The sequence below is a fragment of the Vicia villosa genome, linkage group LG1 (genome assembly GCF_029867415.1).
Source record: "Vicia villosa cultivar HV-30 ecotype Madison, WI linkage group LG1, Vvil1.0, whole genome shotgun sequence".
Taxonomy (NCBI): domain Eukaryota; kingdom Viridiplantae; phylum Streptophyta; class Magnoliopsida; order Fabales; family Fabaceae; genus Vicia; species Vicia villosa.
Window position 1 is genome coordinate 50,190,613 of NC_081180.1, and position 24,440 is coordinate 50,215,052.

General features: G+C 38.1%; 2 protein-coding genes across 2 annotated transcripts; one reads left to right on the top strand and one right to left on the bottom strand.

Annotated features, from left to right (window-relative positions):
• The first annotated feature begins 700 nt into the window (after positions 1-700).
• On the top strand, positions 701-3,948 carry LOC131637442 (ATP-dependent Clp protease proteolytic subunit-related protein 2, chloroplastic-like). Its single transcript, XM_058908029.1, has 9 exons — positions 701-852; positions 942-985; positions 1,059-1,137; positions 1,275-1,395; positions 1,664-1,801; positions 1,914-2,030; positions 2,993-3,061; positions 3,164-3,259; positions 3,592-3,948. The coding sequence occupies exons 1-9, from the start codon at positions 797-799 to the stop codon at positions 3,727-3,729; spliced, it is 858 nt and encodes a 285-aa protein (XP_058764012.1). The 5' UTR covers positions 701-796; the 3' UTR covers positions 3,730-3,948.
• A 543-nt stretch (positions 3,949-4,491) lies between these two features.
• LOC131637436 (AT-hook motif nuclear-localized protein 1-like) lies at positions 4,492-6,886 on the bottom strand. Its single transcript, XM_058908024.1, has 5 exons — positions 6,215-6,886; positions 5,756-5,823; positions 5,528-5,659; positions 5,037-5,198; positions 4,492-4,898 (listed from the first exon to the last, which is right to left on the bottom strand). The coding sequence occupies exons 1-5, from the start codon at positions 6,615-6,617 to the stop codon at positions 4,662-4,664; spliced, it is 1,002 nt and encodes a 333-aa protein (XP_058764007.1). The 5' UTR covers positions 6,618-6,886; the 3' UTR covers positions 4,492-4,661.
• Between the last annotated feature and the right edge of the window lie 17,554 nt (positions 6,887-24,440).

Below are 24,440 nucleotides of genomic sequence, written 5' to 3' on the forward strand. Positions count from 1 at the left end.
TTTATTATTAAAATAATATAACTTTTATATTTTATCAAACTTATCAAACCTCTCTCTATTCTCTATTTTTTTTCTCTTTCATCACTTTCTCACTTCTTTCTTCCAAAAAAAAATATCAATCTATAATATAAGAAAATTAATGGTTGTGGAAAAGTCCAAAATACCCTTATATTTGTAAATGATACCTAAAAAAAATGAAGTCTGTTTACGGGAAAAAATCTATTATTGACTTAAATATTTTTATATACGAGAAATTGTATTTATGATCAAATATTTTTGATCAGAAAATGGTATACGGGAAAAAATATATTATTGATCTAAATATTTTAATATACGAAAATTTAATATTGATCCAAATATTTTTGTAAATAATACCTAAACAAAATTAATATTTGTATACGGAAAAAAACTATTATTTACGAAAAATGGTATTTATGACCCAAATATTTTTCATTTAAAATGGTATTTGGGAAAAAATTTATTATTGATCTAAATATTTTTATATACGAAATTTACTATTGATCCAAATATTTTTGTAAATGATACCTTAACAAAAATGAAGTCTCTATACGGGAAAAAAATCTATTATTGATTTAAATATTTTTATATACACGGGAAAAAATTTATTATTGATCTTAAATATTTTTATATATGAAATAATCAATTATTTATCTAATATATAAAGATAAAGTAAGATGAAGACCATGTCAAAATGACATTTTACTCCTTGTCAAAGTTTTGAAACACAACTTTCATTTCCCTATCCGATATTCTACCCATCGTCGTTCACTTCAACATGGCGGTTTCACCTTACGCCGCCGTTTCAACACCGCGTGTTTGTTCTCCGCCTAGGTCAAAACCTCACTCTTCTATTCAATCCTCTAAATTATTCAATTCAATTTCAACTAATTCTCACTGCGTTTTCGCTTTTACCAATGCAGTGTTTCCACTAAAATCAACTCTGGATTGAAACTCCAATCTTTACGTGTGCCCTTTTCTTTCTTCTTATTCAATTTCACCCCTTTCTTTCGTTTTTCGCTTACTGTTTTCATTTGCAGGTCCTCTTGGAGCGCTCTCAGTTTCTTCTAACGTAAATGCTCAGTTTTTCGGTAAAGTTTACAAAGTTCTCAATTTCCGGTAATTCTCATAAACCCTAAATCTGAAAACACAGTGTTTTTGTTTACGCCATTACACTAGAAGGGTTTTTACAAAAGTTATATATATGGTTGTATAAAAAGATTGATATAAGCAGTGCCTAATTTTCATGTTCTCAGGTATGCTAACCAGAAACCAGTTAGGGCACAAATTCAAATGATGCCCATTGGAACTCCTAGAGTCCCCTATAAAACACCTGGTGAAGGAGGTTGGCAATGGGTTGATTTATGGAATGCCCTTGTAAGTTGTTATATCTCGATATATTTATCATTAGGCAATACTCATAGACTATGAAACACAAACACCAGAAATACGATACTAACACTCACACCTCGAACCAATAATAATTTGAAAAAATGAATAAATTAAACGAAATCACAAATGTCGGTGTCAGACACGGACACTGATGCAAACACTCCTTTGTCACATAGTTATGGATCTCATATAAATATCAGATACTTTTTTATGAAGTTAATTTCTACAAAGGACTTTGCATTATTTGATGCAGTATCGAGACCGTATTATCTTCATTGGACAAGATATAGATGAGCAATTTAGTAATCAAATATTGGCAACTATGCTGTATCTGGACAGTATAGATAGCTCCGAGAAGCTCTATATGTACATTAATGGTCCTGGTGGGGATGTAAGTAATGATTCTAGTGTTAGGAGATCAATAGTTGTATCCTTCTGTTTCTTGCTTCATGTTCCTTTAGACTATCGGGTATTTAACTTGCTTCAACTTTCAACATTTGCAGCTTACACCATGCATGGCTCTCTATGATACCATGCAGAGCTTGAAGACTCCTATAGCAACTCATTGTATTGGCCAAGCTTATAATTTTTCAGCGTTTCTTCTTGCAGCTGGAGAAAAGGTGTTGTATTATTCTACTGTCTATTGATACAACTTGTAGAAGTTAAGCTTGTCATAGTACAGAGTTTAATGGTTAGAGATTTTGCAATTTTAATATAATCAAAGATTATCTATGTTAAGGAGTTGTATAGTTAGAGATTTACCTTATCAATATAATTAGGGATGACATATGTTGAATGGACTTAGTACTTACCTACAGAAGTAATACTTTTGCATTATACACAAATATGGTTAAGGGTCATGCTTGACATTTATATATATTTAAAATGAATGTATCATATCATTATATACAACCTTAAAAGAAGAAAATAAGTTATTTTGCAGCTTCTGTAGCCAATGGTGAGTGCCTCGCATGTATTATATTTATAGCCAATGGTGAATGATCATAGTATCTGCAATACCTATTGTGGATTGCATGTTAAAATGAAAAAGTTGGCAGGTTCGATAGTTTGAAAATTCGGAAAGGCAAGCTAAATGAGATGAAAGGACTGTAATAAAATTCTACTTTTTTTTCACTCATCAATTTGAATCAAAATCTTACTCCCAATCTTCAACCTTATGCTCCATTCTGCTTTGTTGTTGCATTCATGTCTAATTGGTTTTGTGATGTTCTTCTGATGAGTCCTTGTGCCTTGCGCTTGCTGTGTTGAGTCCTTGTGCCTTGCGCTTGTGCTTGCTGTGTTGAGTCCTTGTGCCTTGCGCTTGTTGTGTTGAGTCCTTGTGCCTTGCGCTTGTTGTGTTGAGTCCTTGTGCCTTGCGCTTGTTGTGTTGAGTCCTTGTGCCTTGCGCTTGTTGTGTTGAGTCCTTGTGCCTTGCGCTTGTTGTGTTGAGTCCTTGTGCCTTGCGCTTGTTGTGTTGAGTCCTTGTGCCTTGCGCTTGTTGTGTTGAGTCCATTGACATCTCGTGTTATGAAAGTTGTTTTGATGATCGATTAATCTTTTGCAATGTTCTGTCTTATTGAAGGGATATCGTACTGCAATGCCTCTTTCAAGAGTTGCTCTCCAATCTCCAGCAGGCTCTGCTCGGGGCCGGGTATGTCTGTCTTTTGTCCGAGATTGACATCATCAGTAATACCTTGTTTATGTAAGAATGTGTTGCTTTTAATTTTGATGCTAACATCATGAAAACTTTCAGGCTGATGACTTTCGAAATGAAGCAGATGAACTTCTTAGAGTCAGAGATTACCTTTTCGATGAGTTAGCTAGCAAAACCGGCCAGCCCCGTGAGAAGGTCAGTTCACTTTACAATGAATGTAACTCATGGAAATAAATAAGTATTTGAAACTTCTGTTATGGTTTCTATATCATGACTGTATAATTGTTTGACCTATGAACTTACTGCAAGACAAAAAAAGAAGTTCTCGATAAATCATTAGATTTTCTTTGCAGATGAAGTCAAATTCAACTGACACACTGCTTCCACAAGGATATATGTTAATTCAACCTTTTGTTATTTAAGCCTCGTTTTGTGTATCTTAGTTCCTTCTTTCCTAGACGTTTATGTTAAAATTTTATAGAAATTGTATTTGCTGGAAAACTAATGTTTTTAATGCATCTCTTCAGATTACTGAAGACTTGAATAGGATGAAACGATTCAATGCACAAGAGGCCCTTGACTATGGGCTCATTGACAAAATTATCAGGCCACGCCGCATAAAACCCGAGGCACCTAGCAGGAATGCAGGCACAGGCATTGGTTAAGACCTCTTAGTTTACACTCCGTTTATATTTGCAGAACCAGAATGTTTCTCATTTTATTTCCTTAATCAAGTTTGGGAATATGTATAATCTTGGGGTAGTCATATTCTGTTGTTCATATCTTGATGCTCGTTGCTTGAATTCCAACTCTTCATTGTGAAACTTTACGATGTCCTCTATTTTCTCTTGAAAATTTATCACATCTCAGTACATTATTAACAACCTTTACAGCTTTTACCAGTCTTTTTTCATACATGTCTGGATTACTTAAGATGATACTCTTTAGGCTATAACTTTTCTTTTCTTGCAATGGAAAATATGACTATTTTCTATATAGTTTTCAGACTTATGCAATATTGTGGGTTTTATAACTGCGACAAAGTTTTGTTTACTTTTGATCAATACTTTTCTATAGTAAGTTAATCTTTAAGTACCCTTTCATTGTCAAACTTTTTTTCTTATAGCAATAAACATTTTCCAATTTTATTACAAAACCAGAAAAAAATTATTGGAATCAAAGCGATTTGAAATTTCAAAACAAAGTTAACAACATATTGATGTGACAAACACAAAAAATATGGCCATGGAAAAATGAATTTCTGACACTGCTAAGTAGGTTAACAACATATTGATGTGACAAACACAAAAAATATGGCCATGGAAAAATGAATTTCTGACCCTGCTAAGTAGGGATTGAAAACGAAAGAAGGAAGTAAAATGACGATTAAAATGCATTAGGTACTGTCATGTAATAAGAAAGAAAAAGAAAATGAAAAAGAAAGTGAGATAAAACATATGCTGGTCCTGGTACATCCAGAGTTCAATAACCTTAACACAACAAACAAACAAGGAAAAGCGAGACAATAATTAGGAACCCCATTAGTGTTGTAAGCAGCTAAATACAAATGCATATGTATAAGGGATTCCTTAAGAAATCAACCGCCAGGAAGTGCTACATTAATGTCAGAAACAGGTTTTTCCTTCGCTTCCGGTGCTTGCACAGCAGACCAATTATCTCCACGGAAGGAAGTTACTGATGATAGAATAGGTATTGGATCAAGAGTAGGGATGGGAACAACAGCAGCCGTTGTCACAGTTGATATCACATCATGTTTCTGATTTCTTGCCTTTTGCTCATGTTGGTTTTCTGCCATAAAACTACCAACCACTACCTGATTGATACATGTTTGAAATAAGAATGATCAGAGTCAAATAAGCCTGGTATGAAGTAGAAAATACAAAATCACTAGGTAATGCAAATGCATGTTGCTAGAAATGGAGTTGTCTCTTATGGATAGAAGAACACATACCTGCACTGGACTTGCAGCCACCAATAGACCAGCTACTCCTCCACCAACAACACGGCCATCAGGACTTGATAAAGAAACACTCATACCACCTGATCTGCTCCGTGTTCCTCCGCTATCGTTTGGCATGAAAGAACCAGATAAAGAAAGAATTTCAAACAGTCCCTGTAGAAACAGCAGCAAGGAAAATGAGATTTTCACCCATAAAGGACATCACAAGTTTCAGAAGGCTAAAGAAGCAGTAATACTTAAAACACAAATGCAGAATGAAAAACATGGATGTTTGATGAAGATCCAACACTTGTATTTTAAATCGAATTTAAAATACATGATTAAATATGAGTTGCCTAATATTCAATCAACGACTGAAACATGTAACTGATCAATGTGCAAAAATAATCCAATTCCAGGATATGCTCAAATGCATAATGGAGCAATATGAAAGTCTCTGCTATGAGAAGAAACAATACAATAAATATGCACAAACTTTTCACCTCATATGTCAATGTGCCCCCAGAAGCATCGGGCTGACGAAGTGTGACACTTTTTATAACACCATTTGCTGAAAGAACGCATAAAGCTCGAGGCCCTTGCTGAGAAAATGATATCACCTTCATAGTAACATCCTAAGATAACCAAAAGAAAAATCATTGTCCATCACCGGTTAGACTATTTTCCAGTTATCACAGTATAGGTAATAGATTACTTCTTCTGAAATTTACCTCTCCAGTATTAACAGTAATGATGTGAGGTGTGAAATTTGAACCAGCTGAGCTAGGAACCCATTCACCTAGAAGTCATAACAATCCATATGATCAAGTAAGCTAGATGTATTATACTAGTTTGATTCTGCGTTGAAGAAAATTGATTTTGACTGAATTGATAATGTTAAATTGATTATGGTTATAAGTGAGTTGAAGCATTAAGTTTAAGTTGAAGTTTGAAAGCTTCTGAATATCAGACATAACAAGATTCCACCCTACAATACACTACAGACCCACAAAGCTAAGTCACCTTTTAGGACTACATCACATTATCAAAGGTCCCACATCTAAAACCACTTCCTCATAAGTCAACAACCGATTCCAAATTTTCAACAACACAAAAGAGACTCAAACAAACACAGCACAATCCAAAATAGTAACATTTCATACTCAAAATAGTTAGTTATCAATCAATACCTATATTTTCCAACTCGAACTTCGCTTTGCTCACCGAACTAACTGGCCGCACTTTCGCACGCTTCTCCGCCGTGAAATCGATCACCGGCGGCAACGGAGCAGAGGAGGATATCGGCTTCGGAGACAGCGCCATCCTCACCGAACCGTCTGCTGCATACTTCCTCGGCCGGCCTCTCTTCTTTTTCTCAGGAACCGTCGTATCCGCCGGCGACACCGTCACCGCCACCACCGCCGTTTGCGGCGGATTTTGCGGCTGAGAATTTCCTTGGACCGCTGTAGTAAACTGAACTGCCGATCCACCGGTCGGAGTTTGGTTGTCGGTTCTCGGTGCTACATGATACTCCGACGGAGCATCCGATCCCGCCACCGTAACGCCACCACTAACACCGCCGCTAGCCTCCATGTTTTCAAACAGTTATTAACTTCAATATCTCATTATTTTCTTCAAACTTCACTGCTAAACTGGTAAATATTTTTTCCAAAAATAAAAACAGATGAAAAACTTTAAACTAAAATTTAAATTAAAAGTTAAAAAATCTGAGCATAAAATTGCACCATTTGCATAAATTTCATCGTTAAAAAAATTGCAGAATTTTAAAGAGAAAAAAAAAAATCTGGTTTTGAGAAAATAGAAGGAAAATAAGGGAGTGAAATTTGAAAATTTTGGAGTTTCCAAAGGAAATGAAAATGTCCAATTTAATAAAATGTCCTAACTTTCCTAAGTGTGTCCAAATTGAGATTAAAAAATTAAACAGGAAAAGGAGAGATTTGTATTAAAATATTATTTGTATGAATTAATATTAAATGAATAAATAATATTTAACATAAATAATTATTAGGATATGGTTGGAATCTGGTGGAGAAAAATATAAAATAATTTTAAAGTTGTTGGGAGGGCTTTCTTTTTCTTTCCCCATTTTAAAATTATATTTTATGGAAATGGGGAAAATAAAATAGAGATTACCATATGGGATTATTATTATATTAGATTAGATTAATATTTAATGGTAAAGTAAAATAGGTTGCCTAGAAATAAAGAAATTGTCTTGGAAAGGAAAGGAAAACTTTGGCTTTTTTGTTTTTTCACGCTTAAGCAAAATAAATAATTGTTTATTTATGAGTGGAAGAAATTGTAAAGCATGTCATTCATAAATTGTGTCTTCATTTAATTAGAGAGGAGTATACACATTATGAATGAGTCAACAAACAAGTAGGTAGTGTAGCATACACAAAACATATACATATAGTATTAAAGTGTTTGCTTAAGTTCCAATATTTTTCCACCACAAACGACTTATTTTTCAAAGTCCAACCATGCCTAATTGTTGACTTCATTCAAGCACTTTTTTTTTTAATATTAGTTATTCAGATTTAAAAAAAATAGATTTTTTTTATATTTTTAAAAATAAATTTTACAAAATCATTTTTTTAATATTATAAAATTTCTTATATTTTTTTAAAAGTTACAACATTAATTTTAATATTCTAAAACATAAACAAATATTATTAAAGACCAAAACATAGACAAAATTGTAATTTTTTTCAAAAAATTATATTTCAAAATTGATTTTGATGAAAATTTATTTAAAATAGCTTCAAAATTAAATGATTTTTTTGAAATTTTGATATTCAAAAGATTTCAATAAAAAGATGAAATACTTAAAATAATATTTTAAAAATAACTATTCAAACCAAATTTTTAGTTGAAGCTTTAATGAAAAGTTTTTTTTTACATTTAAATAAAATTATGTAAAATTATAAAAAGTATTTTTAAAAATATCAAAACAAACGAGCTCATAATAACAAGAGCCTTAGAAGGTATATTATCTAAAAAAATATATTGCTTCTATCTTTATATTTATTAAAAAAAATGAGGGCAACCATGTGTTTATATGATGCATTTGATCGGTTAAAAATACGGAATTAGACACACAATTCTAATTGTTTTCAGCGTCTAACTTAAAAAATATTCACGTGATATGAGAAAAATTAAGAATGAATAAATTTTTGTGAATTTTGCATTATCCATATATATATATATATATATATATATATATATATATATATATATATATATATATATATATATATATATATATACCATTTTAAAAAAAATCGTTATTGACAAAGAGGATTCGCCCTTTGATTGACCGGAAGAGTGTAAAAAAAGAAGAAAATTTCTTTATCAACCCCATGTCTTTTTGGTCACCTCTGGTGAAAAACCCAAACTACCCCTAATTTCGGAAATGAATTTCCGAAATGCAAGAAAAAGGTGTTTTCGGAGATGCATCTCCGAAAGCGCCTTTTTTTTTTGAAAAAATTGTCTTATTTCGGAAGTTCATTTCCGAAAACAGCATTTCGGAAGTGCACTTCCGAAATACTGCGCGTTCTGCAGATTTATCAAAACACTCCCCCTCCCCATTCATTTACCCTAACTCAAATCAAAAACAAGCAAAGGCGAAAATTTGTGCAAACACACTTCCAAGGCTGCATCAAGGCTCCAATCACATTGCTATACAACATTCAAAAGCCCTCAAATCACTCAATTTGTAAGTTTTGAATTTGTTAGATTCATTATTCAAATGCATGTTGTTTAGGGTTTCAATTGCATAAATGATATATGGGTAGGTTGTTAGTAGTATTTAGGTTGTTTAGAAGCATTTTGAATTGGTTTTATGTCTGGTTTTGGGGTCTGCCATGGAAGTTGCAGAAAACTCCATGGCAGGGGTGTTTCGGAAGTTCATTTCCGAAAACACCTCCATCCCAGTTTTCGGAAATGAACTTCCGAACTGTATCCGAAGTGCATTTTTTTTTGTTTTTTCATTTTCTCGCATATTAATCGATTTCGATTGTATACAGGAACATGTCAGGCAACCAACCAACACGCATCAGACAGGGGAGAGAGTCTCAGACTGCGTCGGCTAGACGCGAGCGGGCGGCGGCGCAGCTGGCGTCGACCCAGGGACGGGGGCAGGGCCGGGGACGTCGTGTGCAAGTTCCCGTGGACGTGGGAGAGGGTACATCTGGTTCAGGATCTAGGAGTCGGCTGGCTCGGGCATCTTCTTCCCGCCAGCGAGAGGAGGAGGAGGAGGAGGAGGAGGAGGAGGTGGCGGCAGTGACTTACCACGAGCCGGAGGGGGTACCGGATGTTGACCCTCCAGCCGGAGAGGATGATGAGCAGGAGGACGGCTATCCGGGAGGGCCCATTGACACCTCCGTGCTGATTAGCTACCACGATCACGTCTCTCGGCGTATCTGGGAGGGAGAGGTATTTTTTATAATTTAACCGTTTAATTGTCACCATTTTTTATAATTTAACCGTTTATTTGTCGCTTATTTGATATATGTTGCTTATTTGTTTTTTTTTTTGTAACAGGAGCGAGAGCCGTTGAAAATGGTTAACCACGCCCGGAAGATTTTCAGTCTGTTTAAACCAACAGCTGAGTGGTTTAACGACCATGTGCGAGGTTCAGGGCTTAGCGGGCTCTGCATGACGGGGTACACCACCATCAGCACCGGCATGCAGGGGGCATTTGTGGAGCGCTGGCACAAGGAGACGTCCTCTTTCTACTTGCCGGTTGGGGAGATGACGATCACCTTACATGACGTGCAGTGTCTTCTCCACCTGCCGATTAGGGGGCCGCTACTCACCCACTCCAAGATCCAGAGGGTCGAGGCCATTGAGTGGATGACGCTCTATTTGGGCATGGAGCACGAGGTTGCTCACATTGAGTGCGCCACGACATCTGGGCCTCATGTCCGGTTCACCACACTGAGCACTTATTTTGAGCACCACCTGGACGCGGCTGCCGAGGCTGAGGGTGAGGGTGACGAGCTATTCACACAGTATCACCGCGGCTGCACTCTCCGGTGCTGGTACATGCATGTGGTAGGCGCTGCATGCTTTGTGGACAAGAGTGCCAGGTACGTCGACGTGACCTACCTCCGCTACTTCATGGACCTGGATACCGTTCACCAGTGGAACTGGGGGGCAACTACTCTGGCATACCTCTACCAGAAGCTGAATGAGGCCTCCAACTGGAGGACGAGGCAGTTGGTCGGATCCTGCACACTACTTACGGTACGTTTTATTTTAATACATTATCGTATTTATTTATTTATTTATGTTTCGTATTTATTTTTAATACATTATCGTGTTTCTGTTTCAGAGCTGGATCATCTCCTACTTCTCCCGCATCCACGGCTTTCACATCGATCCTGCATACGTGGACGCCATGCCCAGGGCCACCAGATACGCTCTCTAGAGGGGGAACGATGCGGTGGGACCATACCGTTTGTACTTGGACCGCACGATGCACGACGACGTCACCTGGAGGCCGTTCAGCGACTACGCTCAGATTGTCCCCTTTGACGGCATTGCTCTATATTCAGGCTGGCTGGCATGCGGGACCGGCATCATGGTCCGGTATCTCCCTGAGCGGTGCATGCGTCAGTTCGGATTCGTGCAGCGGATACCCAGGTCACCCTTTGAGGCTGCTCCCGACACAGTGACTCGAGTGCAGCTCAATGCCATATGGGCGGACTGGCAGCATCATGTGGTACCGCAGGAGTACCGTCTCACTCGGGTCACACAGGACTGGCACAATGAGGAGGGGTACGTCACATGGTTCTACCGGGTGTCCCATTCTCTGCTGAGACCCGACGTTCCCGACGCTCCTAGGCCAGCACACGAGGAGATCCTGGAGAATCAGCAGGCCGAGGATGACCACGCCATTGATCTCATGCCGATCTGCCAGCGGATAGAGATGCTTGGGCGGGACGCGTTGGATCGAGGTATCGTTGATCAGGGCGGTCCAGAGGCAGTCGCTGTGATGGAGATGATCGTCACTGATGCGGGCCGTGCGGCGGGGTACAGGCGGCAGAGGAGGGCCCAGGGTGAGAGGGTTAGGCACACCCAGTAGTGGTCGGGTTTATTTATTTTTTGATTACGGATTGTATCTTTCGCAGAGTGTTATTATTATTTTCGGTTTGTATATATTATTTGGATTGGATTTATCATATTAGTATTTTCAGTTTATCTGTTGCTTATTTTATTTGGCGTTTGCGTTTAATTAAAATGCGAGACTGTTAAGAAAAAACATTAAAAAAACACAGTTTCTGCATAATTCGGAAGTTCATTTCCGAATTCACCCCCCATGAGGTGTTTTCGGAAGTTCATCTCCGAAGACACCCCCCATGAGGTGTTTTCGGAGATGCACTTCCGAATTGTGGAAATTTTTTTAAAAAAAAAGCGCTTCGGAAGTTCATTTCCGAAGCAGGGGTATTTTGGGATTTTGCTGGGGGTGACCCCTATAGGGAGGTGGCTAAAGAAATTTTCAAAAAGAAAGGTTACATCCATTGTTATGGGAGAACCTTCTAAAATGTGGTTCATTTTTTATTTAATTAATATAATCATTATAATTAAAATAAAATATAGATTTTAATTAATTTAAATTTATTAAAAATATTTATAATTAATTATTTGTCTAGATAATAAAATATATTAATATTTTATATAATTAAAATAATTTAATTGATAAATAAAACAATAATAATAATTTAAATAAATTAAAAATTATAGAAATGACTATTTATTTATTAAATAAAAATAAAATTACAATAAACAATATTTAGTGTTGATCTTGACCAGGTCGGAGTAATCGATGACCAGTGCCACGGTAAGGAGTTGCTAAAATTCGCGTAGACATTTTACGAGGCACGCCATCATTTGATGGCTGAGTAGAAGGTCCCACATCATATCCACGATCATACAGTTCGTCGACCATTTCTTCATTGATAAATCCAGTCGTCGTCGCGCTGCCATAAATTAATCTGGTTTCCTCGTTATTCTAGTTTTGTTGGGTGGTGGTAGACATTGTGGTTTGCGTGAAGGGGACGTAATGCTCTTGCGATGAACACGGGGTAAATTATTATGGTAGAAATGCAAACACTTCCCATATATATATAGATGACGACACTATTATTGATGGGAAATAAATCTTCCACTGGCTATTCTGGGCATTCCAACCATGCATAAGAGGTTTTTCATATTGCAAGCCTATACTTCGAATTGATGGTACCTGGTTATATGGTAAGTACAAGGGTACGCTACTTATGGTGGTAGCAAAGGATGACAACCGTAATATTTTTCCAGTTGCTTTTGCCCATGTGGAAGGTGAGAGGGTTGATGGTTGGGGGTTCTTTCTAAAGAACTTGAGAATGTATGTTGCTCCTCAACCTGGCATATGTTTGATTTCAGAAAGACATGCATCGATCGAAAGTGCATACAATAATCTAGATAATGGTTGGCATAATCCACCATCTGTGCATGTCTACTATATCAAACACATTGCATTAATTTTTATGAGGGAAATCCAAGACATTAACCTCAGTTTTTTTTATCAACATCGGTAAGTATATATTTTCTAAGATTATATCTTATTCAATAATATATAATAACATTAACCCATTTTTTATAACTTACAGGGTATCCTTTAAACCAGCCAAAATTTCATTATTGGAGTGAAATTGGTTTGGCTAATGGTCATGCTTTAAGGTGGGTAGAAAATATTTTAGTAGAAAAATGGACAAGGGCATTTGACGAGGGCCAGCGTTGGGTCACATGACAACGAACTTCGTCGAGTCAATGAATTCAGTATTTAAAGACCTTGTTTTCTTGCCCATGAATTACAAACCCTTCCGGTTGATCCATATAAATTTCTTCTTCTAAGTCCCATTTAAAAAGATGTTTTAACATCCATTTAGTGTATTATTAAGTTATAAATAGCAACAATTAAAATCAAAACCCTAATGGATGTAATTCTAGTGAATGGAGAAATAGTATCATAGAAATTATAGTTTCTCTCTGCCAAAAACCTTTGGCTACAAGTCGAGCCTTGCACTTATCAACTGTTCTATCAAGTTTTAGTTTCTTTTTCAAAACTTATTTACAACCGATTGGTTTTCCACCGGGAGGCGATTCTACTAAGTTATAGGTCATGTTAGATTCTATAGACTCTATCTCATTGTTAATAGCTTCTTGCAACAAATATGCATCCAAAGATGACAATGCTTCTTGAAGATTTGTTGGATCTTCTTATATAGTATAAATTGTGTAATTGAGCCTATAGTCTTTAGCAACTCTTACTCTTTTATTTCGTCGAAATTATGTTTTTACTTCGTCGTTGCTTTATGTGCTTCTTATCCTAAGAATGTGACTCGAATCAGTGCCCCCACTATTTATTGATTTAAAAGGAAATTTATCTTCATAGAACTCAACACCATTTGATTCCAAGATAAATTTGACATTTGGGACATAAAACTTATATGCCTTATTGTTAGCTGCATATACAATAAATACACATTCATAGGCTCTACTAGTGAGTTAAACTCGCTTCAGATCCGTAATTCTGACTTAAGTCAAACAACCCCAAGTTCTAATGTAAGACAAGTTTGGTTTTCTTTTCTTCAATATCTCATAAGGAGATATATTATTTTTAGACTTGAGAACTCTATTCATGAAATAACAAATAGTCAATAAATTTCCCCTCCCCCACCAGTGAAGAGCAACACCAGTATTTAACATAAATGCAACAATAAGTTCAATAAGAATTATATTATTTCTATCTATTTTACCATTTATTTCAGGAGAATATGGTGCAGACGTTTCATATACAATTCAATGTTGTTTATAAAACTCATTAAATAAACTGAAATCATATTTAGATCCTTTGTCACTACGGAGTTACTTAGTCTTCTTACTAAATTGAATTTCAATTTTATTCACAAAAGCCATAAACATAGTAATTTCGCAAAAATATCATTCTTAGTGATTACGTACAAATCTACCCCTAATAGATTGACTAAACCCTGTCTTATTTAGTAGAAAACTAGAGATAAGATTCTTTATAATCTTAGAGGTATGCATGACATCCTTCAAGGTTAAAGTATTTTCGGAGGAGGACTTCAGCTCCACGTCTCTAATATCGACAATGTTAGTGGTGTAGACAACTTCCAACAACGCTTTCTTATGTGTGTATGTTGTGAATATTCCACAATCATAACAAACATGACAAAGAAGTCGATACTTATCCATCAACCATCAAATTCACCAATCATGTTGATTTTAGTGATCAAAGAAATAAGTTGCTCAATAGTTAGGTTAACTTGTGCATTAGGGATAACACATGGTTTAAGTCTGATCTTACATTTCTTAATCACATGACCTGGTTTTCCATAACTAAAGCCAGATAAATCACCAGTGTCATTTCTTTATGGTGGTGGTGGTTGTTGCTTATCAATTGGCATAATTGGGGCCCTTGAAGGGTTCTCATTCTTAATTAGGTTCACAACATTGCGGTTCTAATTTTTTAACCATTTTCCAAATGGCTTCAGAACTAACTTTTTTGTTGTTGTTTGAAACAACAAAGACGTTTCCTTTTTAATCTTGTCTCTAAGATTCTTCTTCAATTCGAAAGTGAATAATCAGATTCTCAATTAAATTTTTATTTATTTTATGGCAAAATTAGATTTTTTTTCTAAAAAGTTTCAAACTAGTGGTAGTTTGTCAATAATAAAAGTAATTTGAAAGACATCTTCTAAATACATACCTTCGGTGATGATCTCATAAGCAATTTTTTTTAAGTTCGTTACACTGAATCTTCACAGACCTTTCATCTATACCATCTAATACTTTACATAGTCGCTAAAGACATACTACTTTGCTCCAACTTCTTCGGTGTCATATTTATTTTTTAAAGCCTCTCAAACATGTTTTGTAGTATCGCAGTGTTGGCTGGAGATTTCGTTTGAGAAGATTAACCTTCGAAAGCTTGAGTTCAAAGAATAATGGTTACTGAAGACCATCTTTAAAGATTTAAGAATGGCTACTGACGGCCATGTTTTAAGAGAAATGTCTAAGTTGGAACGAAAGAGAGGAGTGTTAATGCTAGCACAAAAGGCACTTTTTGCCGAGATTTAGACAATTCGCGGAAAATTGTATGAAGTACTGAAGCTTAGTGTATTTCCGCATCAATTTCGAATATAGCTATACTGCCACGCGTCGAAAAGGACTCGAGCGGGAAGATTTGAATTGCGAAACGGTTTCCATCAACTGCACATCGACAGATGGCGTCCCCAGGGTTCTCGTGGATAACGTGGCATTAGATTATTGTACGACCGTTAGGGTCGAATTTAGTATAAATAGGAGTCTTAATGATAGGATTTCGTGTGTTCATTTTGTACAAATTACTCACATATCGCTCAAGTATCAAGTGTTAAGAGAAAGAGTTCGCTGAGAAATGTACGTATGACACCATCAATTTGAATACATGTGTATTTACTTTTATCAAATGTCTTTTAATTTCTTTACTTCTCTTTCCCTGTTTATGCCTTTACTTTTAAAGTCATTTAATTTCCATGCACGTTAATTCTCTTGCAATTTACAATTTCGCAATTTACATGTTTTCTCTTATTACGATTGATGTTTCGAAATTACACTAACTTATGCAATTAGCGTTGTATCGAACGATTAACCATTTGAACATAAGTTTCTTGAAATCAAAACAAACAGGTATGAACCAAATCACATCAATAAACCTTTTGTTTGACTATGTCCTAGGATCAATCTAGTCGATCCTGCGAGTAACCAAATCATATTTATTATAGTTTGGAAGACTAGCGGTTGTTTACCGGAAATCACCGTAAACAAATTGGCACGCCCAGTGGGACTGTGTCAAACTAAGTGTTATTAATTGATTGTTTTGTTTTGTCTAGAAATTGTCAAGACCTTGTATGAACCTTAGGAACGGTAAATTAACCAACAGTGCAAAACCAGTTCCTAAACGAAGGTACAACAAGAAAATGGTCGTAACGACCAGTGCAGGGGGCGAAGAAAATCCCCCACAAGGATCAGGAACAGCAGCGTCAAACGCGACGAATGTTTCGACATCCACTCAAGGAGCGCAGGCCATATCGGTTTCGACAGGATCTGAGCCAGCGGGTAGTTCGCAAACCATGGTCGGAAATACTTCCACATCAACTGGGACTATCCCCATTTCAGTATCGACTACCGCTCCTCTGTCTGTAAGTGCAAGCGAGATACCACCCGTATCGACAAACGCTACAAATCATTTTTCCACCCCAGGGCCTTCATTCACTGTAGATGGTTGGAGACCAAATATGCAATACGGGATGCCATATTCGTATATGGCAGGACTACGAGGATCAGGACCTACATACACTACAACCAACCCAGCGGCGTTTTCACCGAACGTGGGTTCAGTAGGTCGAAGCGCACACAATATTGGTGCGTCGACTCAGATTCCCCCTATGACCACGAGTACTCAAGCAGCATTCCGACAAGAAATGGATGCAAGTAACCAGGACATGGTAGGACTCCTTGCTAGAGAATTAGGAACCATCTTCGATCCAATAGTAACAAGCATTACTAGATCTAGCCAGGATAGCGCAGAAACATACCAAAGGTTATCATCACAATTGGGACGAATGGCGGATTTTTTGGGAGTCCCACAAGAAAGACGAAGGAATAACCAATCAACCCACCAAGAAGAAGATCCAATTGTCCGACAAATTCGAAATATAGAACCCCCACCAAGGCCAAATCCAATGGGACAGAACCCAATGGTCGAAATGGGAACTCAAATCGAAACAACGGAGACTGGCCAACAGGCTATCCCTCGACAACAGCCCAGAGTAGTTATGGTAGGGAGAGACGAACATCCTGACGCAGTTGTCCATAGAGTCAGGAGAAATGATGTGGCAACAGAAAATAATCTTACTGCCATGATAGAAAGAATAATGGCTAATAACGGTTTAAATACTGGATTTCGACGTCCAAATTATACATCTCCCATACCTGAATACATCATGCAAAGTGAGTTGCCAAGGGGCATTAAGGTGCCCAAATTCACCAAGTTTGCAGGGGATACTAATGAATCAACGGTGGAGCATATAGCCAGATATTTGACGGAGGCAGGAACGTTAGCAGGAAACGAGGATCTAAGGATCAAGTATTTCCCTAGTTCATTAACCAAGAACGCTTTCGTCTGGTTTACTACCCTACCCCCAAATTCCATAGATACATAGACACAACTAGAAAGATTGTTCCACGAACAATTTTACATGGGTCAAACAAAGATAAGTTTGAAAGAATTGGCTAGTATTAAAAGGAAGTTTGCAGAGCCTATTGATGATTACCTAAAAAGGTTCCGTTTGCTGAAATCGAGATGTTTCACAGTCGTCCCAGAACACGAATTACTCGAAATAGCCGCTGGTGGTTTAGACTATTCGATTAGAAAGAAATTAGATACCCAATATTTAAGAGACATGGCCCAATTGGCAGATAGGGTTCGACAGGTCGAACGACTGAAAGCAGAGAAGGCTAAAGTGAACAAAAGTTACAAAAAAGAAAGAATATCCTACGTTGAAGTCGAAGACACTGATAGCGAAAACTTTGATGACCCATATGGCATAGAGGAGGTCAAGATAGACCTAGCTGAATTAAAAGAAGCGCCGCCTTATGCTTGCAAATTACTTACCCCTGCTAACGGGAAGAATCCAATAGAAAATGATAAAAGCGATAGATTCCCTAAGAAAACTTATACATTTGATGTCACCAAGTGTGACGAAATATTCGATTTGTTAGTAAAAGATGGCCAAATGATAGTACCTCCTAACTCTAAAATTCCTCCGTTAGAACAACGGAAGAAGCAAGGTTTTTGTAAATATCATGGTTATTTAGGCCATAAGACCTCACAATGTTTTCTTTTCAGGGATCTAATTCAGAATGCTCTCAAGGATGGTCGTTTGAAGTTCGCTGACAAGGCTAAGAGACATATGAAGGTCGATACCAACCCTTTGAACATTGCTGATACCAACCTGTGTGAGCCATGTGACATCAACATGGTGGAAGTATCTGAAGTCGAATTTGCTGAACCAGAAACAAGGTCAAAGGGAAAGCAGGCTACTGATAGCCTAAATGATGACACGGCTTTCAATACTGAAGTTGAAAGGTCCCTCAATCAAGAAATGATCGACAATCCGGAAGAAAAAACTAGTGAGGCCACTGAAGACCTCAGGATGAAACTCCAGCAGATTCAAATTTCTGAGGCCCCTCCAGCAGTTGTCAACATGGTAAATGCCAGACGACCTTTGTCTGAAATCGAAGAGTTGGAGGAATGGTTGACAAGGCAACAGGGAAATATGGATATTTCGCCAAAGGGGGAAACCTTGAAAGATTACCTTTGGAACTGCCACGAGAAGAATGGCGGAAAAATGCTGATGTGCCCAAGATGTTCTATAATGCTGAATCGGAGAATCCAAGCTGACTTCGAGAGGACCTCAAGAGAGAGATTGGAACAGCCTTGGAGAGGTGGAAACTTACTGCTAAGGATATACCCAAGAACTGCGGAAAGTTTGGTGAGTTTCTTGGTCAGATGCCATAAAGCAAATACGGAAGTGGTGTTATGTCCCAGATGTGGAGCTGTATATGATGAACTCCTAGCGCGTTCCCTCGAGAGGAGTTATTTTATCATGAATCGGGAAACCCAAGGTCTCCGTCCTAATTTATATATGTTCGACAATCGAACTACGTATAAGAGGCCTGACAGTCCTCACCCTAAAGCACGAAGGGTCACATTCAAAGTCCCTGCAGATACACCTAGGGACAGATGGGTGCAAGCTGGCGCAAGAACCAATAAATGGCGAAGTTGGGAACAAGGAGGAAGAACTGCAATGGCTTATAGGAAGCAATTCCAGACCTCAAATCGAGAGATGCATAGGCTCGAGAATTACAAAGGCAGAAATCCTATGTCCAGATCCCAATGGAGGAGGCACCAGAGAATGAAGAAGGCCCAAAGAGAATACAAGCCAAGGGAGATTGGAGAGTCTAGCAGCAACCAAGTCCAACACCAGGGGACAAAGATAAGCAAACCTCCGGTAGAACGCAGACTCTTCGAAGCTGAAAATATTTTAGAAGAAGAAGAAAAGATGCGGTCCAATTCCTGGAAGGAAGAAGATAGAATGACAAATGATTTCGACTCGGATGGAGTATCATCCCTTAACTTGATATGCAACGTAGTGTCAGTCCTCCCTCACGAGTTTAATCAAGAAACTGAAGTTGAGGAGTGTGAAGAATCTGACGTCGAAGAGATGGCGAAACACAGACCTGTGTGTTACTATGTGTTAAACAACGGAGCAGTTGAGGAGCAGAACGCTTTCTTCGAAAGGCCTGACGAAGGTATGCGAAATCATCTGAAACCACTCTATATAAGGGCTAAGATTGAGAATGTTGGCATTAACAAAGTCCTGGTGGATGGAGGGGCAGCAGTGAATCTAATGCCCCAATACATGTTGAAGAGAATTGGGATGTTCGACACAGATATAAGGCCTCATAACATGGTTTTATCAAACTACGAAGGTAAAATTGGGCAGACTCTGGGAGTTGTTCAAGTAAATTTGACAGTGGGTTCCGTTACCAGACCAACTATGTTTATGGTAATACCAGCAAAAGCAAACTATAACCTCTTGTTAGGAAGAGAGTGGATCCACGGAGTCGCTGCGGTGCCTTCAACTATGCACCAAAAACTAACCATTTGGAGACAAGGTGGCATAGTGGAGAACATCGAAGGAGACCAGAGTTATTATATGGCTGAAGTTATTCAAGTCAATAAGACTAGTTTCGATAGGAACTTGGGAAATATAGGACCTTGTCATGCTGTAGAAGATATATACACCCCAAACAAGAACGCATTGTATTATCTATCGTTGCATCCAAATGGCTTCCAATGGAACAGGGAGATAATGGACGGTCCAGAAGAGGGCACATCAACAGAGAATTATCCAGCGGTACGGCCAACAGGCTGGGACGACGATGTTGATAATGTCTGAGTCCTCTTTCTTCGAGAAGATTTCGGCTTATATAGCCGAGAATAAAAGAAACACGGCTCTCGAAGCCGAGTTATCAAACATAACGCTAAAGTCGGTTTCAGAAAACGAAGCGATATCAGATTCAAAGTTACATGCGTCCTCCCAATCCTTTGAAGATCCAGTCCGAATGGCAAACACCACGGAGAAAGAAATTACCCAAAAATTGGATGCAATTTATGACGAAGAGCCTCTGGGATTCGAAAAAGATCCTATGGCTTCAAATTTTAAAATGTTAGCCCAAGACCCACTTGAAGAAGTAAATCTCGGGGAAGGGGATCGGAAGAGGATAACGTATGTCAGTGCAAAGCTGGAACCAACTCTAAAATCTAAAGTCATTACGTTGCTGAAAGAAAACAAAGATTGTTTTGCGTGGGATTACGATGAAATGCCTGGTTTGGGACGAGATCTAGTCGAATTAAAATTACCAATCAAAGAAGGGAAAAAGCCTATTAAGCAGACTCCCAGAAGGTTCGCACCTGAAATCCATTCAAAGATTAAAGCAGAGGTAGAAAGACTCCTACGCTGTAAATTCATCCAGACCACGAGGTATGTTGAATGGATTGCTAATATTGTGCCAGTTATTAAAAAGAATGGTTCTTTAAGAGTATGCATAGATTTTAGAGATTTGAATGCAGCAACACCTAAGGATGAGTATCCTATGCCTGTGGCAGAAATGCTGATAGATTCAGCAGCAGGATACGAGTATCTGAGTATGTTAGACGGATACTCTGGATACAACCAGATTTTCATTGCGGAAGAGGATGTGTCCAAAACAACTTTTCGTTGCCCAGGGGCAATAGGTACATACGAATGGGTAGTAATGCCTTTCGGCCTAAAAAATGCTGGGGCAACATATCAGAGAGCAATGAATTCTATATTTCATGATTTTATAGAAACATTTATGCAGGTATACATAGATGATATTGTGGTGAAATCTGTATCAGATTCCAATCATCTAGATCATCTGAGCCAATCATTCGAGAGAATGCGAAAACATGGCTTGAAGATGAACCCCCTTAAATGTGCTTTCTTTGTGCAGGCAGGAGACTTCCTAGGGTTTCTGGTCCACAAGAAGGGGATAGAAATCAACCAGAATAAGACGAAAGCCATTATGGAAACAAAACCTCCCTCCACGAAGAAGCAACTGCAGTCCTTATTGGGGAAAATAAACTTTTTGAGAAGGTTCATCTCCAATTTAAGTGGACGCACACAAGCCTTTTCACCTTTGCTTCGTCTCAAAGAAGGAAAGTTTGAATGGTTAGCTGAACATCAAGAAGCTTTCGAAAAGATTAAGCAATACTTGATGCATCCTCCAATATTGGCTCCTCCGAATGGAAAGAAGCACATGCGCTTGTATATTTCAGCTTCGGATAAAACAATAGGTAGCATGTTAGCTCAGGAGGATGAGAATGGCATCGAAAGAGCCATCTATTATCTAAGTAGAGTACTCAATGATGCAGAGACTAGGTATAGTGCAATAGAAAAACTCTGCCTTTGTTTATATTTCTCATGTATTAAACTCAAATATTATATAAAGCCAGTTGATGTTTATGTTTCGTCCCATTGTGATGTTATTAAAGACATGTTATCAAAACCAATATTACACAGTCGAATTGGCAAGTGGGCTTTGGCCCTAACTGAGTACTCGTTAACATTTCAACCCCTTAAGGCTATGAAGGGGCAAATTGTGGCAGATTTCATTGTTGATCATGCAGTGGTGGAAAGTTCTCAACAATATGTGGAATTGTCACCTTGGAAGTTATACTTTGACGGTTCAACTCACAAAGAAGGAACTGGCGTTGGAATATTGCTAATTTCTCCTGAAGGAATTCCAACAAAGCTTAAGTATAAAATCGAAGGCCCTTTATGTTCAAATAATGAAGCTGAATACGAGGCGTTAATAGCCGGACTTGAAGCTTTGTTAGAATTGGGGGCAACCAGAGTCGAAATTAAAGGGGACTCCGAATTGGTGATTAAACAATTGACGAAAGAGTACAAGTGCATCAAAGAAAATTTGATCATGTACTTTATCATAGTAAATAGGTTGCTTAAAAAATTCGAATATGTGGATCTGAACCATGTCCCAAGGTTGCAAAATCAGGAAGCAAATGATTTGGCACAACTAGCCTCAGGATACAGGATGTCGAAGAACAAATTCAAGGAGTTAATCCAAGTAAGAGGCAGTGCAATGGCTACGAAACTTTCGCCAAGTGATTTGGAAAACTCACAAATCGGGTTTGCTAACAAAGAAGAATTTGAAGTTTTGAACATAGACTCGTTGGCAGACACAGACTGGAGAAGTCCAATTGTGAATTATTTGAAGGACCCTTCTTCAGACACTGATAGAAAGGTAAAATATCGTGCCCTATCATACTTTCTGATGGGAAATGAGTTGTTCAAAAAGACTCCTGAGGGAGTATTGCTAAAGTGTTTGGGAGAAACGGAAGCTTACTTAGCCCTCTCGAACGTCCATAGCAGAGCATGTGGTGCCCACCAAGTAGGGCACAAAATGAAGTGGCTTTTATTTCGATACGGGATGTATTGGCCTTCCATGTTAAAAGACTGCATAGAGTTCGCCAAAGGGTGTCAAGAATGCCAAGAACATGCAGATATTCAGCATGCTCCCGCAAATGAATTAAGTTCAATAATAAAGCCTTGGCCCTTTAGAGGGTGGGCGTTAGACCTAATTGGAGAAATTCATCCCAAATCATCTAGAGGTCAAAGGTATATTTTAGTAGGAATCGACTATTTTACAAAATGGCTCGAAGCTATACCACTTGCGAATGTTGATCAAGAAGCCGTGATCGAGTTTATTCAAAAACATATTATATACAGATTTGGGATCCCGGAAAGTATAACCACAGATCAAGGATCAGTGTTTACTGGACGAAAAATGCAAGACTTTGCTAAGGAGATAGGCTTCAAGTTGTTTACCTCTACACCTTACTATGCTCAGGCAAATGGACAAGTCGAAGCAGCGAACAAAATCATAATTGGTCTCATAAAGAAACATGTAGGGAAAAAACCTAAAAGTCGGCACAAAACTTTGGACCAAGCACTTTGGGCTTGTCGAACATCTCCTAAAGAAGCTACGAACACTACACCTTTTCAACTGACATTCGGACATGATGCGGTGCTCCCAGTTGAAATATACTTGCAATCAGCCCGGATACAAAGACAAGCAGAAATTCCTCCTAACATGTACTGGGAGCTGATGATGAACGAACTGGTTGACTTGGACGAAGATAGACTTCGAGCCTTGGAGATGATAAAGAGACAGAAAGAAAGGGTATCCAGAGCATACAACAAAAGGGTGAAAGGTAAAACGTTTATTAATAATGACATAGTTTGGAAAGTTATTTTACCTATAGATCGAAAGAACCAAGCTTTGGGGAAATAGTCCCCACACTGGGAAGGCCCTTTTCGAATCTTGAAAGTATTTTCAAATAATGCTTATGAGATAGAAGAATTAGCAGAAGATCGTAGAATCTTAAGGGTAAATGGGAAGTATCTAAAGAGATACAAACCAAGCATGCACGAAGTAAAGATTGCCAAAACGTAGATATTTAAGTAACACTACGTAAGCCAAAATGGTCTAATTTGCGCCAAAATGGCTCTGTGACTAGGAAGCATTTATAAATAAAAACACGGCAAAAGATCTTCATTAATTGAAAAGCGAAGAGTACAAGAGATTTTGGTCCATGTAGGACATCAAAGACTACAAAAGTGGAGCAGCAAAAAGAAAAGAACTTAAAAAGGAACTATCCTTTAGTTCACCCTCTGGTCTAAATCTTCCAAAGATAGCGGATGAAGACCCTCTGCTTCGAACATGTTCATACGACCCGAGTCCCGCATCCTTCGCACCACACCTTTCCTGAGGAACAAGTAAGATAAAAACCTCCCAAAAGGAAGGCAGCTGACTGAACCCTCGCGAGAGGAAGTTAAAGCAACAGTTTCCACAAGCCGTCTGAAGATCAACAACGAAAAGTTGATCTTCTCCCCTCGCAAAGCACAGGAGATGAACTCCAAATCCTCCACCATAATCTGGTTTTCATCACAGCTTCGTGGATAGAAGTTACCCACTAGAAGTTGATGCCAAATCCTAATGAGTTTGGCGGTGTAAGGATCATTCTCCATGAGACTCACCAACAGAACAGAAGTGGTCATGGTGAAACTGTTATCATCAAAGGTTGCCCCAGTGTTACTACAGCGCAACAAATCAGAGATGGTGGAAGGCGTGATAGATATATCAGCCCCTCGAATGTTAGAAACTATAGTA

Coding starts and splice junctions, on each gene's coding strand:
- LOC131637442 (XM_058908029.1), top strand. CDS start 797: ATGGCGGTTTCACCTTACGCCGCCGTTTCAACACCGCGTGTTTGTTCT. Junction 1,138..1,274: donor TACAAAGTTCTCAATTTCCG/GTAATTCTCATA, acceptor TCATGTTCTCAG/GTATGCTAACCAGAAACCAG. Junction 1,396..1,663: donor TTGATTTATGGAATGCCCTT/GTAAGTTGTTAT, acceptor TATTTGATGCAG/TATCGAGACCGTATTATCTT.
- LOC131637436 (XM_058908024.1), bottom strand. CDS start 6,617: ATGGAGGCTAGCGGCGGTGTTAGTGGTGGCGTTACGGTGGCGGGATCG. Junction 5,824..6,214: donor GTTCGAGTTGGAAAATATAG/GTATTGATTGAT, acceptor TATGACTTCTAG/GTGAATGGGTTCCTAGCTCA. Junction 4,899..5,036: donor TGGCTGCAAGTCCAGTGCAG/GTATGTGTTCTT, acceptor TGTATCAATCAG/GTAGTGGTTGGTAGTTTTAT.